This window comes from Triplophysa dalaica, chromosome 11 (assembly GCF_015846415.1).
Source record: "Triplophysa dalaica isolate WHDGS20190420 chromosome 11, ASM1584641v1, whole genome shotgun sequence".
In the NCBI taxonomy this organism is placed as follows: domain Eukaryota; kingdom Metazoa; phylum Chordata; class Actinopteri; order Cypriniformes; family Nemacheilidae; genus Triplophysa; species Triplophysa dalaica.
In genome coordinates, this window is record NC_079552.1 from 18,010,921 (window position 1) to 18,029,606 (window position 18,686).

The 18,686-nt window shown below is 41.0% G+C and overlaps 1 protein-coding gene across 2 annotated transcripts in view; it reads right to left on the reverse strand.

Moving 5' to 3' along the window:
- Positions 1 to 18,686, reverse strand: part of prkn (parkin RBR E3 ubiquitin protein ligase) — a 99,378-nt gene that overhangs the window by 6,309 nt on the left and 74,383 nt on the right. For both annotated transcript variants that reach the window (XM_056759988.1, XM_056759989.1), the window contains 2 exons: positions 2,275 to 2,336; positions 1,488 to 1,637 (listed from right to left, as the gene is read on the reverse strand). In XM_056759988.1, the coding sequence (XP_056615966.1) occupies positions 1,488 to 1,637; positions 2,275 to 2,336 (212 nt within the window). The remainder of the gene's footprint in view (positions 1 to 1,487; positions 1,638 to 2,274; positions 2,337 to 18,686) is intronic.

The window sequence follows — 18,686 nt, forward strand, 5'->3', positions numbered from 1 at the left end:
AACACAACTGTGACGAGGAAGGCGGGACAAGAGTTGTTGTGACGAGCAAGGTGGGATGAGAGCCGTGAGGGCTGCTTCCTGGGGATGATGGAAGCAGCCCTCACAGCTCTCGTCCCACATTGCTTGTCACAACAACTCACACAGTCTAACAAAGCAGTATCAATACATATATGATATTCTATATTTAACCCAACCAAAGATTCATGATACATAAAATCATCCCCAAATGCGACTAGTTTCATTGGCCATAAACAGCTGAATACGGCCGTCATTTAGAACAGAAGGATATATTGGCGGTGCTCTGTGATGCAGGTCAACGGTTGAGCTCTTTGACAGAGACAGATAGGAGTTCAGATCTGAGGCCTTCACCCCGCTGCAATGATAATGTTTGTGTTTGGAAACATGCAATCAGTCGACGCTAATGGCAGCTGAACTGCACCCCAATCTTATATTAGAAAACATCAAGCAAATTGTGTCATAATTACATCTTAATCATGCCGTGATTAGAAAAGTGTGCGAGGAAAAGAGGGAAGGATGACAAAATATTAGAACGTCAAACTAAACTGAGACGTACCAGACGATATCAGTTCTTATCATTTATTTTTTCTGTCTGTCATTGGTCAAGCAGGTCAGTGTGTTATAAAAGCTAAGCTACAGTCTGACAGCTCCACAGTTTTGACATTTCCCGGGGAAACGAAATTACAGTTTGACTTTTTTGGAAGATCTATTGACAGAAATTCAATATAATATGAATAATAAATAATGTCTTCAGAGGTGTATAGACCTTACATAATGAAGCGTTATGTTTTTATTATCTTAGAATGAGTTATTTTTTATCTGTATACCCTGTAGGTCCTTACATTGAATTCACCCTGCTGTTTCTACAGTAGCCCTAAACGGACAAACTGCTCCACAGAAGGGTTTTTAAATGCGTTATCTCCTTCAGCAAAGAAGCGAAAACATGACGACATCTTAGTCCTGTGTCAGCCACCGTAGTGCTTCGAAAGGAAAGGGTGGAGTGAGCCATTGGTTGTAATTAACAACCTCACTACTAGATGCTGTACAACACCAGAATTTTGTATACTGGATCTTTAGGCTGGGAAAACAGTAGGTTATCTAAAATAATAAAAGTGACACCCGTCGTCTTTAATCTGACACATCAGAAGGAAGCATGCACTAAAAAAAGACTTAAAATAACTAGACTTGTATATTATCAGAAAAAAACACGAGTCCTTTCAGAATTCTCAATTATTATCACCATATCTGTTAGAACGAAACTGCAAGTTACTTTTCGTACTTCACATCTGTTGAAAAACAACTAACAGTTTCCACAAATTGTCCCGGACAGCTCAAAATATAAATGATTATTAAAAGTTAGCCTATGTGAATTAGTTTTTGTTTTAACCAAAACTTGCATGTTATGTAGTTGCATTGGACTTAGTGTTCGGTAAAGTGAGGTCAGTGGAGAGATGCTGAACAGGTCTTACCCCACAGCCAAGTCCGTTTCCTAACTCACAGCAGACTCTTCTCTCATCATCCACAGGAAGCAGACCAGCTCCACATCCAGGGGCGGGACAAAGAACCCCTCCCATCTGAAGAAGACACTCCTCCGCTCCATACCGCTGGTAACGCTCATACTGAAAAACCAAGACTGCATTTTAACATTTTCAAAAACATAATTGAGTTTTCCTCATGAAGACATTACAACATCTTACAGTACAATATAATTTTTTAATCAATTAACAGTATGTCATTTTCCTTTGAATGTATTTACTGTTTCTAACTTTATTTTTTACAGCCGGCCTGCCAGAAATAATTCCAGATCTGGCCGGTTCATTACGCTGTACCAAACATGCAAGGGAGCAAGAAGACCCCTGCACACCGAGATGTCAGAATAACATAACAAAATGTTCTGAAGCGTAATTGCAGAAACATCCCTAATGGTGCTTTGCAAAGGTGTCACATAACAGCTCAAATTGGTGTGAAAACTTCAAAGACAAAAAGTTGGTGAAAAACAAGGAACGCCTTGGAGATGATCCCTTTGCTCATTGTGAGGGTTGTCGATGTGATGGTCTTGAAGGAAGTTACAGAGGTCTGGTTGCTTGCGGAGGGCTTAGTCAGTGACACAAGGGGGAACGGCAGGCGGGCCAATTAAATGACAATCTTACAATCAGAATGAACTTATATTTCTCATGAGCCCACACCAGGACACGAAAGGTTGCTTAAAAGGTCTGCGTGTCTGTGTGTAAGCGAGAAGTGTGGATCCAAACCTACCTGTTCATCTCCCAGGACTCGGAAATGATGACTCTCTTTAATGAGCGAGTCGGGACATCCCGCTAAAGAGAGAGAGAGAGAAATAAGAAATACAGTTAGGAGTTACGTTGTTCAAATCAACTGTGTGATGAATGATGAAAGTCTTTAATGAGTGAGTCAGGACAGCTAGTTAGAAAAAGAGGAGAAAAAAGAAATACAGTTTGGACATATCTCTGTAAAATGTTGCTGAAAGCAAAAATTAAACATGAAATTTGATTTGATTTTTAGGACATTTAGTATGGCTGTTTGTGACGCTTGAACGTCATTTCTTACTTTAAAACCAAAACTAAACAGGGTTTCATCGCGGAAGGTCTGCATGCGGTAAAAATGACCTAGTCAAATATTTCAAATTGACATTTTATGGCCAGTTTTTTCTCATGTGGCAAGTAGCCGTGTAATAAGCAGGATAATGTACAAGCAGCCGGCTGTTATCACGAAATAAGCACCTTCAGTGTGATACAAGAGTTACTTAATGTGCACTACAGTACTTCGTAGTATTCTAAATACTGTGGTATAGTAGGTGGCCATTTTAAGTGATTCGTTGAAAGTGGCTGATTTATTGAAGAACGAGGCATGTGTAATTATGAATGACACATTGAAACACTGACCCAAATCATTTAAGACGTGAATTAATTTAGGAACAAAACCAAATTTTGAACAACAGCCAGACGAAGGCACTGAAAATGCTTTTGAAAACATGAGTGTTCAAATGAACATCAATGCGCACATGCAAAAATATAAAATAGAGTGGCATCACCAGAATTTGAAGCGCAAGCATCGCAATGCTATTGTACCGTCTGTTGTAAAATTCCAAGCTGTGTTTTCTCTGATTATGCTAGGTTAGTTTTTGTGTTGGCTTTTACTGGTGGATCAGTATAGCTCCCCGGTTAATCAGGCAGGCACTGGCATCCCAAATACAGTGTGTCCCATTGATTTCAGCAGAACGTTCCTCATGAAACGCAACTGAAAACTTCAAGTGCATAAATTACCATCCATTACGCTTTCTATCCTGTACTTGCTCAAACACACGCACTAATGACTGTAGCTCTTCGGGAAGGCTCACCGCTCATAATGCTGATGTGCACCTTGGGGTCACTCTATGAGAGGCCTTTTATGCCAGTTGCATCATTTCTAAAAAATACAAGACACAGCTTAATAGGGAAGATCGTCAAAGAGATTTTGTATATTCCTGAAACAGCTTGTTGTTGAAATCAACACAGGATAATTATGGACGGCAAATGAGTGAAGATGAATGTGGCAGGGGCTCCGACCCTAAAGTGGCGGCAATATCCTCTTTCCTAACAAGCCTGGTGTAATGATGTGGTCCCTTTTGTAGGCAAACGTTCAGTTTTGGACCAAACATTTCTGCCACACTCCAACTAGCCCTCAGGAGATTAATGACAGGATCTAATCTGTATGTGATGCTGCTCACAAGAACAGATTCTCTGTCAAGAGACGAACATATATGAGCGGTACTTTAAATTACTAAGAGAAATGAAGTGAGCTCTATAGATGAACACACAGATAAATGCTGTTAACGTCTGAGTGCTTATAGTACAAAACTCAAGCTTTTCAAAATGTTGAACAGAGAAATTTCTTATCACAGACGTCTTGATTCCCTGCTGATTGCCTTTTGTGCGTGGATAGAGAAAATATGACAACAGCTGTGCTTTATTCGAGACCACCATGTAAACCTGCAAAGCCACAAAAATATTTGAAAAGCTGTACCCTGAACATTGCCAATGTTTTATAGAGCTTCCTATTATAATCGTATAATGTCTAATCCTAAATAAATTTTAAGTTATTAAAAAAAAATTATATGACCACCATACATATGTTTCATATTCTTTTTGATCGGGGATCATCTTCCACAAATCATATCAGGTTCCCAAACCAAAAATATGAGATCTAAACAAGATCAACTGCCATTACTATGAATGGGAAGGGAATGCAACACTAAATGAAGTACCTCAGAGATTATGTATTTTTGTAGGCTAACCCAGAAGTTAGCGCCGCACTGGTTCACTTGTTATTCCTATAGACTTTTGGAATATCGCAAAAAATAAGATCTGTGATTAACAAATGTTCATGATATTTACATGTTTTTCCGATAATCTTAACAGTTGAACACAATATTTGCTATTTTTGAAGCCTAAATACAATCAGCAGTAGTAAAAAGTCTCCGATATCAATATCAACATCACCGCCACCAAGCCTCCGACAACTTTTTCAAACTTTATTAAAAACGTGTTCCCTGGTAAGTAATTACTCTGTGAACGAATCGCCAACAATGTTTTTAGACATTTGTGCACATCTTGCATTATTTGTGAGCTTTATATATGCGATGACATCTAACGTCCCTGCCAAAGAAAGCAAATTATCGTTTTAAAGACACAATAAATGTTTAAAAAAATCACAAATGGGTTATAACTGGTGTGTTTTTTGTCATAGATCAAAATGCGAAAATATTTATAGGTTTTGTTTACCACAGACATTATTTCAGGCGATTTACCAAAAACCCATAAAAAAAAACATAGACTGAGGCGTAGGAACCGAACGTCTTAAAATGCTAACTCGGTTCCGGGGTTTGCATACAAAAATAAGTCATCTCTGAAGTTCTCAATATGGCCGCTCACGCAAGTCCCGCCTGCCAGTAACCCCCGTCTTTAAAAAAAAGACGGGGCGAGGGGCAGGGCTCTACAGAGTCTCGGGAGGTGCTTGCCAACCTGTGCGCATACTCGTAGCTGAAGCGACCTCAGAAAGTATGTTTTTTGCACAATTTAAGCTTCATAAACAAAGATTGCTGTACAGTTATGTCAGGCTTAATTGTTGTGCAGAAATATGCTTTCTTATTGTGATTGCCAAGGACAGAAAACCCTTTTTTTTATTTAAGTAGATAGGACTGTGGTCTTGCTATGACTGAAATAACTGCCTGTAGGCTTTGCAAACATGGCCACCAAGTGCCAAGACATCACTAAACAAGCTTTGCCCAAACAATCCTTCCGGCTTGCCTTCTTACCTCCTCACAAGGAATCAGGATGTCCCGCCCCTAACTCAAGCCATCGGCTGAGCCAGAAGTTGACCTGTTGGGCTGGACCATGGTGTTCACACTTTCCGGGAAAGTGTTTAAAAACGGATGGAAAGTTATAAAGGTCACACAGTAGAAACCTGTACTAGTGTAAAGTTTTCAACACACACACTTTATCCAGTGGGCTGTGGAATGCTAATGTTGCTAATCTTCCTCCTGGGCCGCAAGCGCAACCGGCACCTCACTTTTCTTATGCAAATGTAGGCAGAGAGCACTAATCAAACCGGACTCGCCTGGGGAATCTGAGACTGCCAGCAAATATTATAAGAATTATAGAGGGGAAAAAGCCTCACATTTGTCTAAAAATAATTAAAGATACAGAAGGATGACATGTCGTTGCCATGGGAACGAAGAGTGTTGTATACTGAATGGTGAACTTTCAAGGGTACCGAGAGATAGCAGGTAAGAGACTAGTTTGTCTAGTTGATCTCATTTCTGGAGAGTCACGTTAGGTCAGAACTGTGGTGCAGTACACCTGAAGCTGTGGTGCTTAAGTGGGTGACATAGGTTTGAGTCCGGTCAATATGTCCCATCACGTCTTTTTTTCTCCAATATTGAACTTCTTATAATACAGTATTGCTCAATAGCTCAAGAATTATATAACAAAATATTTGATTTGAATGAAAAGTGCTATAACCAGATTCCAAGAAAGAGGAAATCAAATGATATACTGTATTGAGGGGAAAAAAGAAACTGCAATTGATTTTCTATTGTCATGCCCCAGGATCTACCATCTGCCTAGCAAAAGTTACATAAAACGTCTGCCAAAGAAACGAGAAAAAAAGCGTTTAGCTACATCTCACACTTGACTGGACAATATCTGTTTAATAAATAGATAAATTTCACTGTATTTTACAATTCTATTAAAAAATTATAATAACAACACTATAAAGTCAAAACACAGACACCCGCTAACCTTAAACGCAAAACACACAACGTTTATTCAACGCAAAACGTCTGGTGCCGATCACAATTCGAGTAGTCAAACCGTAGCGTTTCCAACCCTCAAATCTCGTTCTCCCAACACGGATCATTTGGGAGGGATCAAACGATGCGAACAAGGGAAATAAGATCAAAGTTTAACTCCCACACTTTTTGTAAAGTTCTTACCAAGACCTCAGCATGCCAGCCGAATGCTCAAACAGCCCCGATCCCACAGAGTGGAGGAAAGTCTCAAAGACAGCATCATGAGCCTTGCGCGATTTTTAAAGGCTCATTTAGCTACTTCTATAGCGTAATTACTATTCGCTGTTTGTCGGCAGGGAGGCAGCTTAATGTATAGTGCCTCCCGCTGACCGACGCAGCTGTTTGAGTCACGCTCAAGAAACGTTTCAGGAAATGAAACCAGCGGGTCTACGGCAACTCTAAATTTAATCCAACCACGGGGGTTAGTTCTCCGCTTAATGTAGATCTAACGGTTATAGCATCCAGATGAAAGCTTTGGTTACATGCAAAAAGCACTTCGCTCCACAGGAGACAACAAGCGTTTCGCTGGCATTTCATTTTAGGAAGTTGACCACAAGCTTAGCTCTTTTAACCACTAAAGAGAAAAAAACTATTTGTCATCTATTTCCTAACGTAATGTTGTTCTAAATAAGCATGACTCATCTTTTTCCATGGGACACAAATGAAGAAATTCTCTAGAATGTCACAGCCACAAGAAAATTCATTAAGTTTGCTTATCAGACACAAAATCATTGTGTTTGGCCTTAATAAACATAAATCATTTAAATTAAAGTAACCATGACATTAAAACTGACAGTTCTTATATTTATGGAATATCGCAGTGCTTACAGGGGCACCGTGAGGAGGGGGGGGGCTAGGATGATCATAAGGGCCCTTGTACCTTTGGGGACCCACTGCTAATGGACCAATTAAGCCCCAGAAAGGGGATCGCAAACCGACCAAGGTGGACCATAAACTCTTATTTACTCTACATGACGTAAATCTCGGTCTGGGGGTGGGACTATATTGACTGTCCAATGGCCAGGCTTCCAGCTTTCAACGATCCAATCAGTTTCTGAAGTCCCGCCCACACTTCTCTTCTCATATTAGCTGACACACTCAGAAGTTGCAATGTTTTTTTTTTCAGAATTATGAGAGATTTTTCCTGCTAACTTTAATGATATTTGGCAGCTACAGTGGGGGATTTAAAGTGATTTTCATGCTTATATTGCGGTCTGTTCCTCACGCACAACATTTGGCTTGAAATTGAAAGCACGAGTCACATTGGCTGCTTTTAAATTGACTTGACGGAGTTATTAACCGAGGAAAGAGTCGAGTCGCATGACGGCTGTTACACCCTCATCTATGTAAATGACTCTTACAACTGACTTACCTCGGCAAACCTTGTTAAGTTTGTAAAGTCTTCACTTAGTAAAGCACCACATTTTCCTCATAAAGACAGTTATAACTCTCAAGTCTTCCTCTAAGATGTCCATAAACCCAATTCAGATTACATAAATTCAGCCTGGTTTTGACACATTTTGTGTGATGTGTGATATATGAACAACGCAGGGTCGGGACGTGAGAAGAACGGATCATTCATACTGTATTCAAGCAGTAAAACTAGCATATTTATTTTCCCCCGTCATACATGACATCAAACACATTTAGAAAAAGATGCAATGATATTTGCGATGCTCTTTGTAAGTGTTCAAAGAAAGATTCATGGAGCTATGGCAACAGAACTTCTGCCTTTATGGTGTTATAATGTGAGTCTTAAATGTTAAATTGTCGCCTTGGATTATAAAGTACTATTCAACATTTTTGTCAAAATTAAGTTACTCACATAATCTTATGCTGTGGCAATTTATTTACATTGTCGTGTTTTACCTTGTCTACGTTTTGGGACTTTTTTATGAAAAGTTTGTATTAAGGTTTTCCTATTTTAAAACTCATTTTACAATATGCAATGTACATTTTTTTGAAGCTGACACTATCTTTAAACTGCTCTGACTGCAAGGTGAACAACAAACGACGCGCTTTAGCAACTTAGGATAGGATAGTACACCCGAAAATTTTAATTCTGTCATGAATTACTCAATCACACTTTGTTTCAAACAAGTATAAATGTCTTTTTCCGGTTGAACACAAAAAAAGACATTTGGAGGAATGTTAGCAACTGAGATTTCTTGGGCACCATTCACTATCATTAAAATGGTTGTCAAAGGTAGAAATATCTTTCTTTTTGTTCAACCAAACTAAGAAATGTATTCAGGTTTTGAACAACTTGAGGATGAGTAATGACAGAATTTTCATTTTTGGGTGAACTATCCCTTTAAACTAGTAAAACATTCATTCTGACAATACAACAGCCAGAACAACAGACAATGCATAGCTTTTTTGCACACACTTTTTGCTTTGTGGAAGCCAATCACTTGTCCATGACAAAATTCAAAAGTCTAAACTCCAGTAAAATTGTTTGGAGTGACATGAAGAGTAGTCAAAGCTATTTCTAATATTTTAGGAAACATCTACATTTTACTAAGGCTTCATCCATGAAAATGGGCCTCATTATGACTTTAAGATCAGGTTGGAAAGCCAGGTTTGCCCTGACATGGACTCATAGCCTAGTCTTTCTCATCTCTGGCCTACAGTCTCATAACCTATAATAGCCTGGGACAAGGGCCAAGGACATTGATGTAGTAGGGCGTGTGTTTGACACCCCGCATCTGACAAGCCTTTGTTGCTTTCCCTTCTCTTCTCTCTCATATTTAGAAAATGGCTAAAAATAAAAGAGGTCACCTTTGTTAGTCTACCACACTGTGTGAACGACACTTTATCCCAAGAAATCAAGCCTCGATTGTGTAGCGTTTCCCTGAGACGCCCGGCTCCCCGAATTAACATATGAAAGCCCAATCAAAATCAGAGTACTTAAAGAATGTTTAATTATGTAGTTAATCAATACCTCCCCCCGCCCCATCCCCTTATGAAAATCACAGTTGGAACCAGTGACATTTCTAATAAAGAACATGAAGAAGATATAAAAGACGTGCCAGCGGTTCTCCAATCAAATCTCTCGATAGTCACCGATTAAATATTTCCAAAAGGCAAATCTGACAAATTCAGCATGCAGGTCATGGGTTCTGGTTATACTATTTTGTTTACATTAACCAAAAAAAGCATTTAAATGTTGTTGCACTGTGCATATGAGCAGTACAATACAGATATTTCAATAAACCTTCTTTTCTTGGAAATATTTTTTTATTCCAAACAGGAGCTAAAAGTGTGATTAAATTAATCAAAGCTTTTAATACTTATTTGATGTAAAATCACACTTCAAATGACTCTTTGAAGTGCGCTTATGATGTAAGACACGTGATAGACATGACTGGTGTTGTGACTCATCGATAGCCAAATTTGTTTTTATTCGGTTACCAGAAATCTGACCATACACGCTGTGAGTGCAGTGAAAGGCACCACATGTAGAAGATTAAGACGTGGTATTAGCTGCCTCAAGCAACCAGTGTAAGTATCAGGGTCCCCTTCATACAAACTATATAAATGAATAGGTAAACCTGATCCTGGATCTGCTAATTCAGCCTGCAACACCTAAGGGCTCTACAGGTGGTTTTAAAAGAGAGAACTATGGGAAGGGAATATGAGAGATAAAGAGAAAGTATGAGATAACAGAAGAAGAGCGACAGTACAGTGGATTAGTAATAACCCAGTAGAGCCGTTAATAAGACCACAGGCAGACAGAACTCATGTAAGAACAGATCTGAATAACACCGTTTGAAGGAAACAGAGAGATAAGACAAATCACTGCTCACATAATCAGGAAATTATACACACTAACATTCAAACGTTTAGAGTCACTTTATATTATACAGTTGAAAGAAAAAGTTTGTGAACCCTTTGGGCTTACTTGGATTTCTTCATAAATTGGTCATAAAATGTGTTCTGATCTTCATCTAAGTCACAATAATAGAGAAACACAGTCTGCTTAAACTAATACCGCACAAACATTATACGTTTTCATGTTTTTATTGAAAACAACATGTAAACATTCATAGTGCAGGGTGGAAAAAGTGTGTAAAACCCTAGGCTAATGACTTCTCCAAGAGCTAATTGGAGCCAGGAGTCAGCCAACCTGGGGTCCAATCAATGTGATGAGATTGGATATGTTGATTAAAGCTGGCCTGTCCAATAAAAAACACACACCAGTTTTGAGTTTGCTGTTCTGAAGAAGCGTTGTCTGATGTGAACCATGCCTCGCACAAAAGAGCTCTCAGAAGACCTACGATCAAGAATTGTTGACTTACATAAAGCTGGAAAGGGCTACAAAAGTATATCTAAAAGCCTTGATGTCCATGTGTCCACGGTAAGACAGATTGTCTACAAATGGAGAAAGTTCAGCACTGTTGCTACACTCCCTAGGCGTGGTCGTCCTGTAAAGATGACTGCAAGAGCATGAGGTGAAGAAGAATCCTAGAGTGTCAGCTAAACACTTACAGAAATCTCTGGCACATGCTAACATTTTTGTTGACAAATCTACAATAAGGAAAACATTAAACAAGAATGGACTTCATGGGAGGACACCACGGAGGAAGCCACTGCTGTCCAAAAAAAACATTGCAGCACGTTTGAAGTTTGCAAAAGAGCACCTGGATGTTCCACAGCACTACTGGGCTGGCAAAACATTTTGTGGACAGATGAAACCAAAATTGAGTTGTTTGGAAAGAACACACAACGCTATGTGTGGAGAACAAAAGGCACAGCACAACAACATCAAAAGCTCATCCATTTACATTGACATTTAGTCATTTGGCAGACGCTTTTATCCAAAGCGACTTACAGTGAACTTATTACAGGGACAATCCCCCTGGAGCAACATGGAGTAAAGTGTCTTGCTCAAGGACACACTGGTGGGGGCTGCTGGGATCGAACCAGCAACCTTTGATTTACCAGTCAGTGGTTTAACCCACTAGACCACCATCTCCAGCATCCCAACTGTGAAATATGGTGGAGGGGGCATCATGGTTTGGGGCTGCTTTGCTGCCTCAGGCCCTGGACGGATTACTGTCATCGATGGAAAAATGAATTCCAAAGTTTATCAAGACATTTTGCAGGAAAACTTAAGACCATCTGTCCGCCAACTGAAGCTTAACAGAGGATGGACGATGCAACAGGACAACGACCCAAAGCGTTGAAGTAAATCAACAACAGAATGGCTTCAACAGAAGAAAATAACTGAAACACTTTTGTAAAGAGGAATGGTCCAAAATGTCTCCTGACCGTTGTGCAGGTCTGATCTGCAACTATAGGGAACGTTTGGTTGAGGTTATTGCTGCCAAAGGAGGGTCAACCAGTTATTAAACCAAAAAGGTTCACATACTTTTTCCACCCTGCACTATGAATCTTTACATGTTGTGTTTAATAAAAACATGTAAACGTGTAATGTTTGTGCGGTATTAGTTTAAGCAGACTGTGTGAGGTCGGTTCGCCGAGTCTAGTGGAGTCTAGTGGAGTGTGCGATCGGCTGCTAGTACACCCGGGGAGAACAGAAAAACTCTGCGAGTAAGTGGGCGCCAGGCCCTGAAAAGGCTTTGGTGAAGAGGAAGGACTCGTCCTGTACCGACCGATCAGAGCCGAGGGTGTGAAGGTTGGGCCTGATGTTGTTCTCCCTGGGGTCTTCCCGTCAGTGTCCCTTCTCGTGAGAAGGTTGCTGACAGGGTGGAGGTTTCCCCCTCGACCTATGCTTCCGGGGTGCTGCCTTTGGGCCACACAGGAACCGGAGCCGATGTCGAAGGGGTCCTGGGTTGCCGGGAAGCAGACATCACGCGGGATCTTGGAAGCCTCTAGGCGGCTGAGTCACGGCGTAAAAAAATGTGGCTAATTGCCACTTTCTGCTTCACCGTCAAAAACTGCTGAGCGCAGTCCTCGACGGTGTTACCAACAACCCACCCTGTGAGATGGGTGCATCAAGAAAGCGGACTTGCTTGGTGTCACTCTTCTGCGCAAGGTACAGCCGGGGGTGTCTCTCCTGGAACACTACCGTGGACATCGTCCGACCCAGGTCCCGTGCCGCCGCCTTGGTCGCCTGTAGAGCGCCTACACTGGCAGCACTGCAATTATACCCAGGTCGGTCTAACCCTCGTGGAGCTCTCTCAACGCCTTGGCCCGGCGGACCTGAAGGATGGCCATGGCGTAGAGAGAGGAGGCAGCCTGGCCCGCGGAAGCGCAAGCCCTCGACACCAGTGATGCCGAAGTCCTACACGCTTTGGATGGTAGGCGTGGCCGATTCCACCAGGTGGTAGCCGGATTCGTCAGAGTCGGATGCCAGTCTCCCTCCGATGCTGCGAGCGACATCTCATCTATGTCACGCATCGTTTCCGAGTGCGTGCCTGAGGATCCGGACGGTATGCCACCGCCGGTTGGGGAATGTTCAGAAGAGCAAATCGGGGTGCGATCGGCCCGTGAGCACTTGGCTGGCGGGTTTACGCTCGCAGAGGTCCCTACATCTATAACGCTGCTAATACAGGTGGACCTCGGGGCCATTGCCACCGATGTCATGGCCCGAGTAGCAGACGAAATGGTGGCTGGTTCCCGTAGGAAGACAGCCACCCGTGACCGTAGCAGACGAAATGGTGGCTGGTTCCCGTAGGAAGACAGCCACCCTTGACCGCAACTTCTGAATGACAATCTGCTCGCGGTGCGGTCAAGATGTGTCAACGAGCGCTGCTTCAGCGTGCTGGACGCCCAGACACCTAATGCAGTGATCGTGTCCATCCCCCTTCTCGATGAGGGTGCCGCACCCAAGAGAACAGCGGGACATGCCGCGCTGGAGAATGCTCAGTCCTGAAAAGGACCTTTTTAGAAAAAATCTCTAACACCTCCGGAACAGGCGAGACGCACTGGTGAAGGTCGCTGCAGGTAGGGACGATCCGCTGCTCTACGTTGTAGATCCGGCAATGTAGAAGGTGAAGAATTCATTGAATTTATTTTGTTCGTAGTCATGAGCGAAGGCTCTGAAGAACAAAAGGTAAATGAATGCTGCATGCAAATTTCATTCGACAAATTTCATTGGCCTTTTCTATAGTAGTCAGAGTTGATTGGTTCTCAAGGGCGAACACCATCTGTCATTCTAGACACGACATTGAGAGACCGACAGAAAGGGAACTAAATCCACTAAAGGGGGTCGAGCTTTCTCATACGTAGCACATAAACTCTGGAATAGCCTTCCTAATACTATTCGAGGGTCAGACACACTCTCCCAATTTAAATCTAGATTAAAGACACATCTTTTCAGCCAAGCTTTCACTTAATGCATAGTTAATGAACAGCAGCTACGCTAATTACTCTCCTTCTGCCTTGGCCTAGGAAGAAATTCCACCAGGTCCAGAAGATCGACATATGCCCATCCCCACCTAGAGATTACGCCAGCTACAGCTGCAGACTGACTGACCATCCCAGCTCCATCTAAGTCAATTCCACCACCACCGAAGAGAAATACGACCATCAGACCATCCCAGCTTAGACCACTACATCCCCAGCCAAGAGCAAAGACGGACTATTTGTCACATTAATGCTGAAGTTACAATACTTGGTATTTAATGCTAAACTTGCATTACATGTCAGCAGTTTGAAGTTATAGCTGCATTCAGTGGCCCTGATTTGAGGTTGTTGGGTGGGTGTTTGTGGGGAGTGGGGGGGCTCGTTGAATGTGGGGATTCATTTGCTGGGGCTGTGTGGGTCCGGTTTGGCCTTGTTTTGTGGTCGATGTCGGACAACAGAGGAATAAAGTTATAACATGCCAGTACTATTTTCCCTGGTTGTTCCTCTGTTATCTGGTGTCAATCGAGGAGTGGGACCGGGTTGAAAGTACACTTTGAAAGAAGCTTTCTGAGATTATCTTTGCATGTCCGTTTCCATTTAGGCTTTCTTATGCGCATTTTCAAAACATCAAAATAGTTGGATAGAAAACCCCCATTAACTCAAAAACATGCATGTGATATGGTTGCCTTATTTTAAGCTCACCCTTTGTTACAGTTAATAAACTGCCATATTTTATGTAAACACATAATATTATGAAAAGATTTTCAGTAAATAGCTGACATTATTATAGCTGAAATTAGTCTACATGAATTTGTGAGAACTGTATAATCGTACACAAGCAGCATGGATACATTTATTGTACTTTTTAAGGCTTGATTGTATAAATCGCTCAACCTGATTTTGCCAAGTGGTTGATGTCCTCGGGACAACATATTTTGTTTCAACATTTTTATGAATAAAACCTAAACACACAGAAATCCTAACCATAAATTACCCCTAAAATCGGAGGGAAATGAAAAACAAGTGAAAAACAATGGTCTAGGAGCATCTAATCCTGGTAGGAAGATTAAACTGTAAATTTATTTCTGAAATCTGATTGGTTGATTTAAATGTTGTCCCAGGTTCAATATGATGTTGTCCTAAGGACCTCAACCACTTGGCAAAAACAGCTTTCCTTGAATTGCAAAAGACAGAAAGCCACTCAACCTAAATATTCTTTTGTTTTTCACAAAAGAATGAAAGAATATATATGACACAAGTAAATGACAAAATTTTCATTTACTCCCCCTGGAGGAATCTAAGATTAAGTTCTCAAGGTTTAATGCACCTGCTCAAGGGCAAAATGCTGTTAGCTATCAATTTATTAAGATGTATTTATTTTTCCATGTGGGATTTGAACCTTAACAGACCTCATAAAATCAGTCGAGTTTTGTGGCTTTTAGATCATATTGAAGCTCACTCATTCACACAAATCCAACAAATATACTCACAACATCAGCACTGACAGCACCCAAGATTTTGTTTGATCAGTGTGAATTAGCATTTCTGTTTCTATTGAAAATACAAAATCCTTTCTCATTTTCTTTATACCGCAAGGGTGCACCTCCTAATTATGTTCAATGCAAAAAACAAGTTTTTGAAAAGTGTCAGGTCTGAAAGTCAAATAATAAGAAATCAGATAAAGTCTGGACTTTGACAAACGACCTCAATTACACCCACATCTCCCTCGTGACTCAAACTAACACCACTGATGCTGCACAAAACCTCACACACCTTAAGGCCCTTCCATGGCCATCACTAAATCTCTAACACACACAAACATCGCCTGACAGAACCGCGGACGAAACACGATCACACACAAGCTCTTGCTCGCGTTCCCCAGTTCCCAGTCTTGTCTCCGTCGTCTTTGAAGTGGCGAATGAGTCAGTGAAGGTAAACAAGCAGCACGACTGAGGTTTCTGCGGAGGTTTTATCAAATCAAATCCTTCTGCAACCGAGACACAGAACAGCGTGAGACTCCAGGGATAAGAACACAAAAACTGCCGAACACCAGCCAGCTACAAAATAAGATTTTGTCCTGAGGAAATAATAGTTGCACTCTGTAAGACTCTGCATGAGCAATTTCTCAACAATGCATAATATAAAAAAATGACATAAAATGTTATTTGTACACATTTGAGGGACAGTCCGCTGCACCACGTCGTAAGATTCCAGCAGTAATTCCGCGTAGAGTTTGTAGTCTCGAAGTTGATCATGTGTGAAGGCTCCGAAGAACAAAGGTGAATGAAAACTTCATTCACCAAATTCATTGGCCTTTTCTAAACTAGGTGAAGTTTATAGGTTCTCAAGGGCGAACCCCATCTGTTGGTTCGAAACAATGTCGAGAGACCGACAGAAAGGAAACTAAAAAATGTTCTCCTTATGTTTGTGGTCTCTTAACATTTTAAACTCTTATAAGATTTAAAAAATATTTTGGTGTGTCCCCAGCATAACATGTCATCACATTCTTGCCTCTTTGCTGAAGGAGACAACGTATATATGAAACGCGTTCTGTTCAAACATGGAGAATTCAATTAAAGGTGGACCTGCGGTGTACGCAGATAGTAATAGCTCATTCTAGACTAATAAAAACATTACGCTTCATTATATAAGGTCTTTATACACCTCTGAAGACATAGTTATATATATTATATTGCATTTCTGTCAACATATACTCCCGAAAATCACACACATCAACACTATACTATTAAAACGTAGGCCTAATTTTAGGTATGTTACGTTCAAGGTCAGTGGTTCTCAAACTTTTCAGATCAATTACAACCTTCAATAAAATTTGTTGTTCCAAGTACAACCTAATGACCGCCATAGAAAATGATTCATTCATCGCAGCGGTTTAAGTGCAGAAATACATAATAAAGTTAATTTGCATGCAGTTGGTCAGAAGAGAGATAGAGTGAGAGTCTCAAAAGCGTCTGTCTGCTCCTGCTCTGTGTTTGAGCTGCCTGTCACGTGCCTGAGTTACAACCACCTATGATAAATAAACAATCATTCATACAACTTTATTAAAATTGATGTATTCCATATTTATCAACCATGTATTGAACATTTGAAATTGCATTCAAAACAGGAAATGTGAATTAATATAGTTTTTCATTTTCTGTCGTGTCACGTACCACCGGGGTCTCTTCAAGTACCACTAGTGGTACACGTACCACAGTTTGAGAACCACTGTTCTAGGTGTATGGTAATAGTGCTGCTCTCCACAAAACACTTGAAACAGATTTGGCACACACCTCTCATACCTACAGGACGGACCGCAACTAGCCTCCAAAGATACTCTCATTTTAAAGGAGTTCTGCGTGGATGGCGGAGTGAAATGGTTTCCACGGCAATAGATACAGCAAGAACCAATTGCCTCCACTTCAAAGGCTGTGCACTTAAAAGCCGCTGAAGCCATGAGAGAGAAATAGAGAAAGTGAGAGAACATCTTATCTCCTCTCCTGATGGCAAAACCCTTTACCAGGCATTACTTTCACGGCCGCCTCCGGAGCAGAAAAGCACCTGCTCATCAGAACAAGCACAAAGACCGGGCAGACTTTCTCTCCGATCTGCTCACCTTTCTGAGTTAAACTCTGGTTATCATGAAAGGATCCAAAAACTGACATGAATGACCGTGTTATAAATACTTATGTTCCATGGAATTGACATGAGGGTAGGTACATATTTACAATTTTATTTTTGGGTTTGGTGACGCAGTGGGATTGAGGTGAGGGAGTATTTGAGACAAACTGTCATAAAGATGACAAAACTAACAGGACCCAAACATGCAAGGAAATCCATCAGAGTTATAACTCAATTTCCTCTTTAATAACTCGCTGAAACAGATAACAAAAATAGGCTTTTTCATAATGAGAGGGGCCAGTGAATCAATACCCATATAAAAGCGTGGTTAGTGTCTCCTCGGCAGATAGACCTGCTATATTTCACCGGCCCCGTGCCTCAGGCAGCCCATCCGGCAGTGATAAAGCGGCCGCCAAAACTCATTTTTAATGTCCTTCTTTGGCATGAAGGGCAACTGACCAGACAAAAGGAAGCTGAGCTGTTGAATTTAGCGAGATCATAATGAGAAAGGGAAATGCCGTCTGATATGAGACAATGTGTATGTAAGGCACATAAAAGTCTGTATAAATATTCTGGACTCATGCTCTCTATTAGAGATAAGAACAATCGAACGTGAAGTTCTGCTTCAAATGGACTAAATTATGATTTAATATTCTAGATTGCGCTTTAATGGACAGAAATATGATTCAAAAGACTGCGTTTATGAATGTTCCTTCACAATTACATAATTATTGCTTTCTGTTTTTACACTTGATGGTTAGGATGACTTCAGACTTTTGAAGTCTGAAGTCTACTTAGCAGCTTTTTATGGCCAAGAACTGCCCACTTAGACATGAAAACCATATCTCACCAATCAGAGGTTAGTTTACTACTACTTGGGGGTGGGATCAGATTAATGGAAAAAATGGAAAGGCAGAAATGTTTGTGACCATAAAAATATAAAAATATAAAATTCAATATTAAGAGTCTGACACTGCACTGGTGTTAAATGCAAAAGATACAAAAAATCTGATTGCTTTAGATATAAACAGTTCTCTTTAAAATGTATGACTTTACCTTCAGTCAATCCCACAGCACTTACTGTACAAATATTGTCTCGTGGTCTCCTGGCTTCAGAGTGATGTGACAAAGGCTTGTCGTCTCTCTATTACAAAGGTGAGGTGCATGATCCACACACACACACCTCCACACTTTCCCAATTCCCCAGACAGGTGGAGTCTGCTGCCCAGACAGATTACACCTCAATCTGGCCCATGATAGAGCAACTGTTTGTCTTTTTCCCCCTTTCTTGCCCAAAATTCAAACCCTCTCATTATCTCCCAATTATCTCTTTGATTAAGAAGTGTGTGTGTGTGTGTGTGTGTGTGTCTGTGTGTAAATGTGA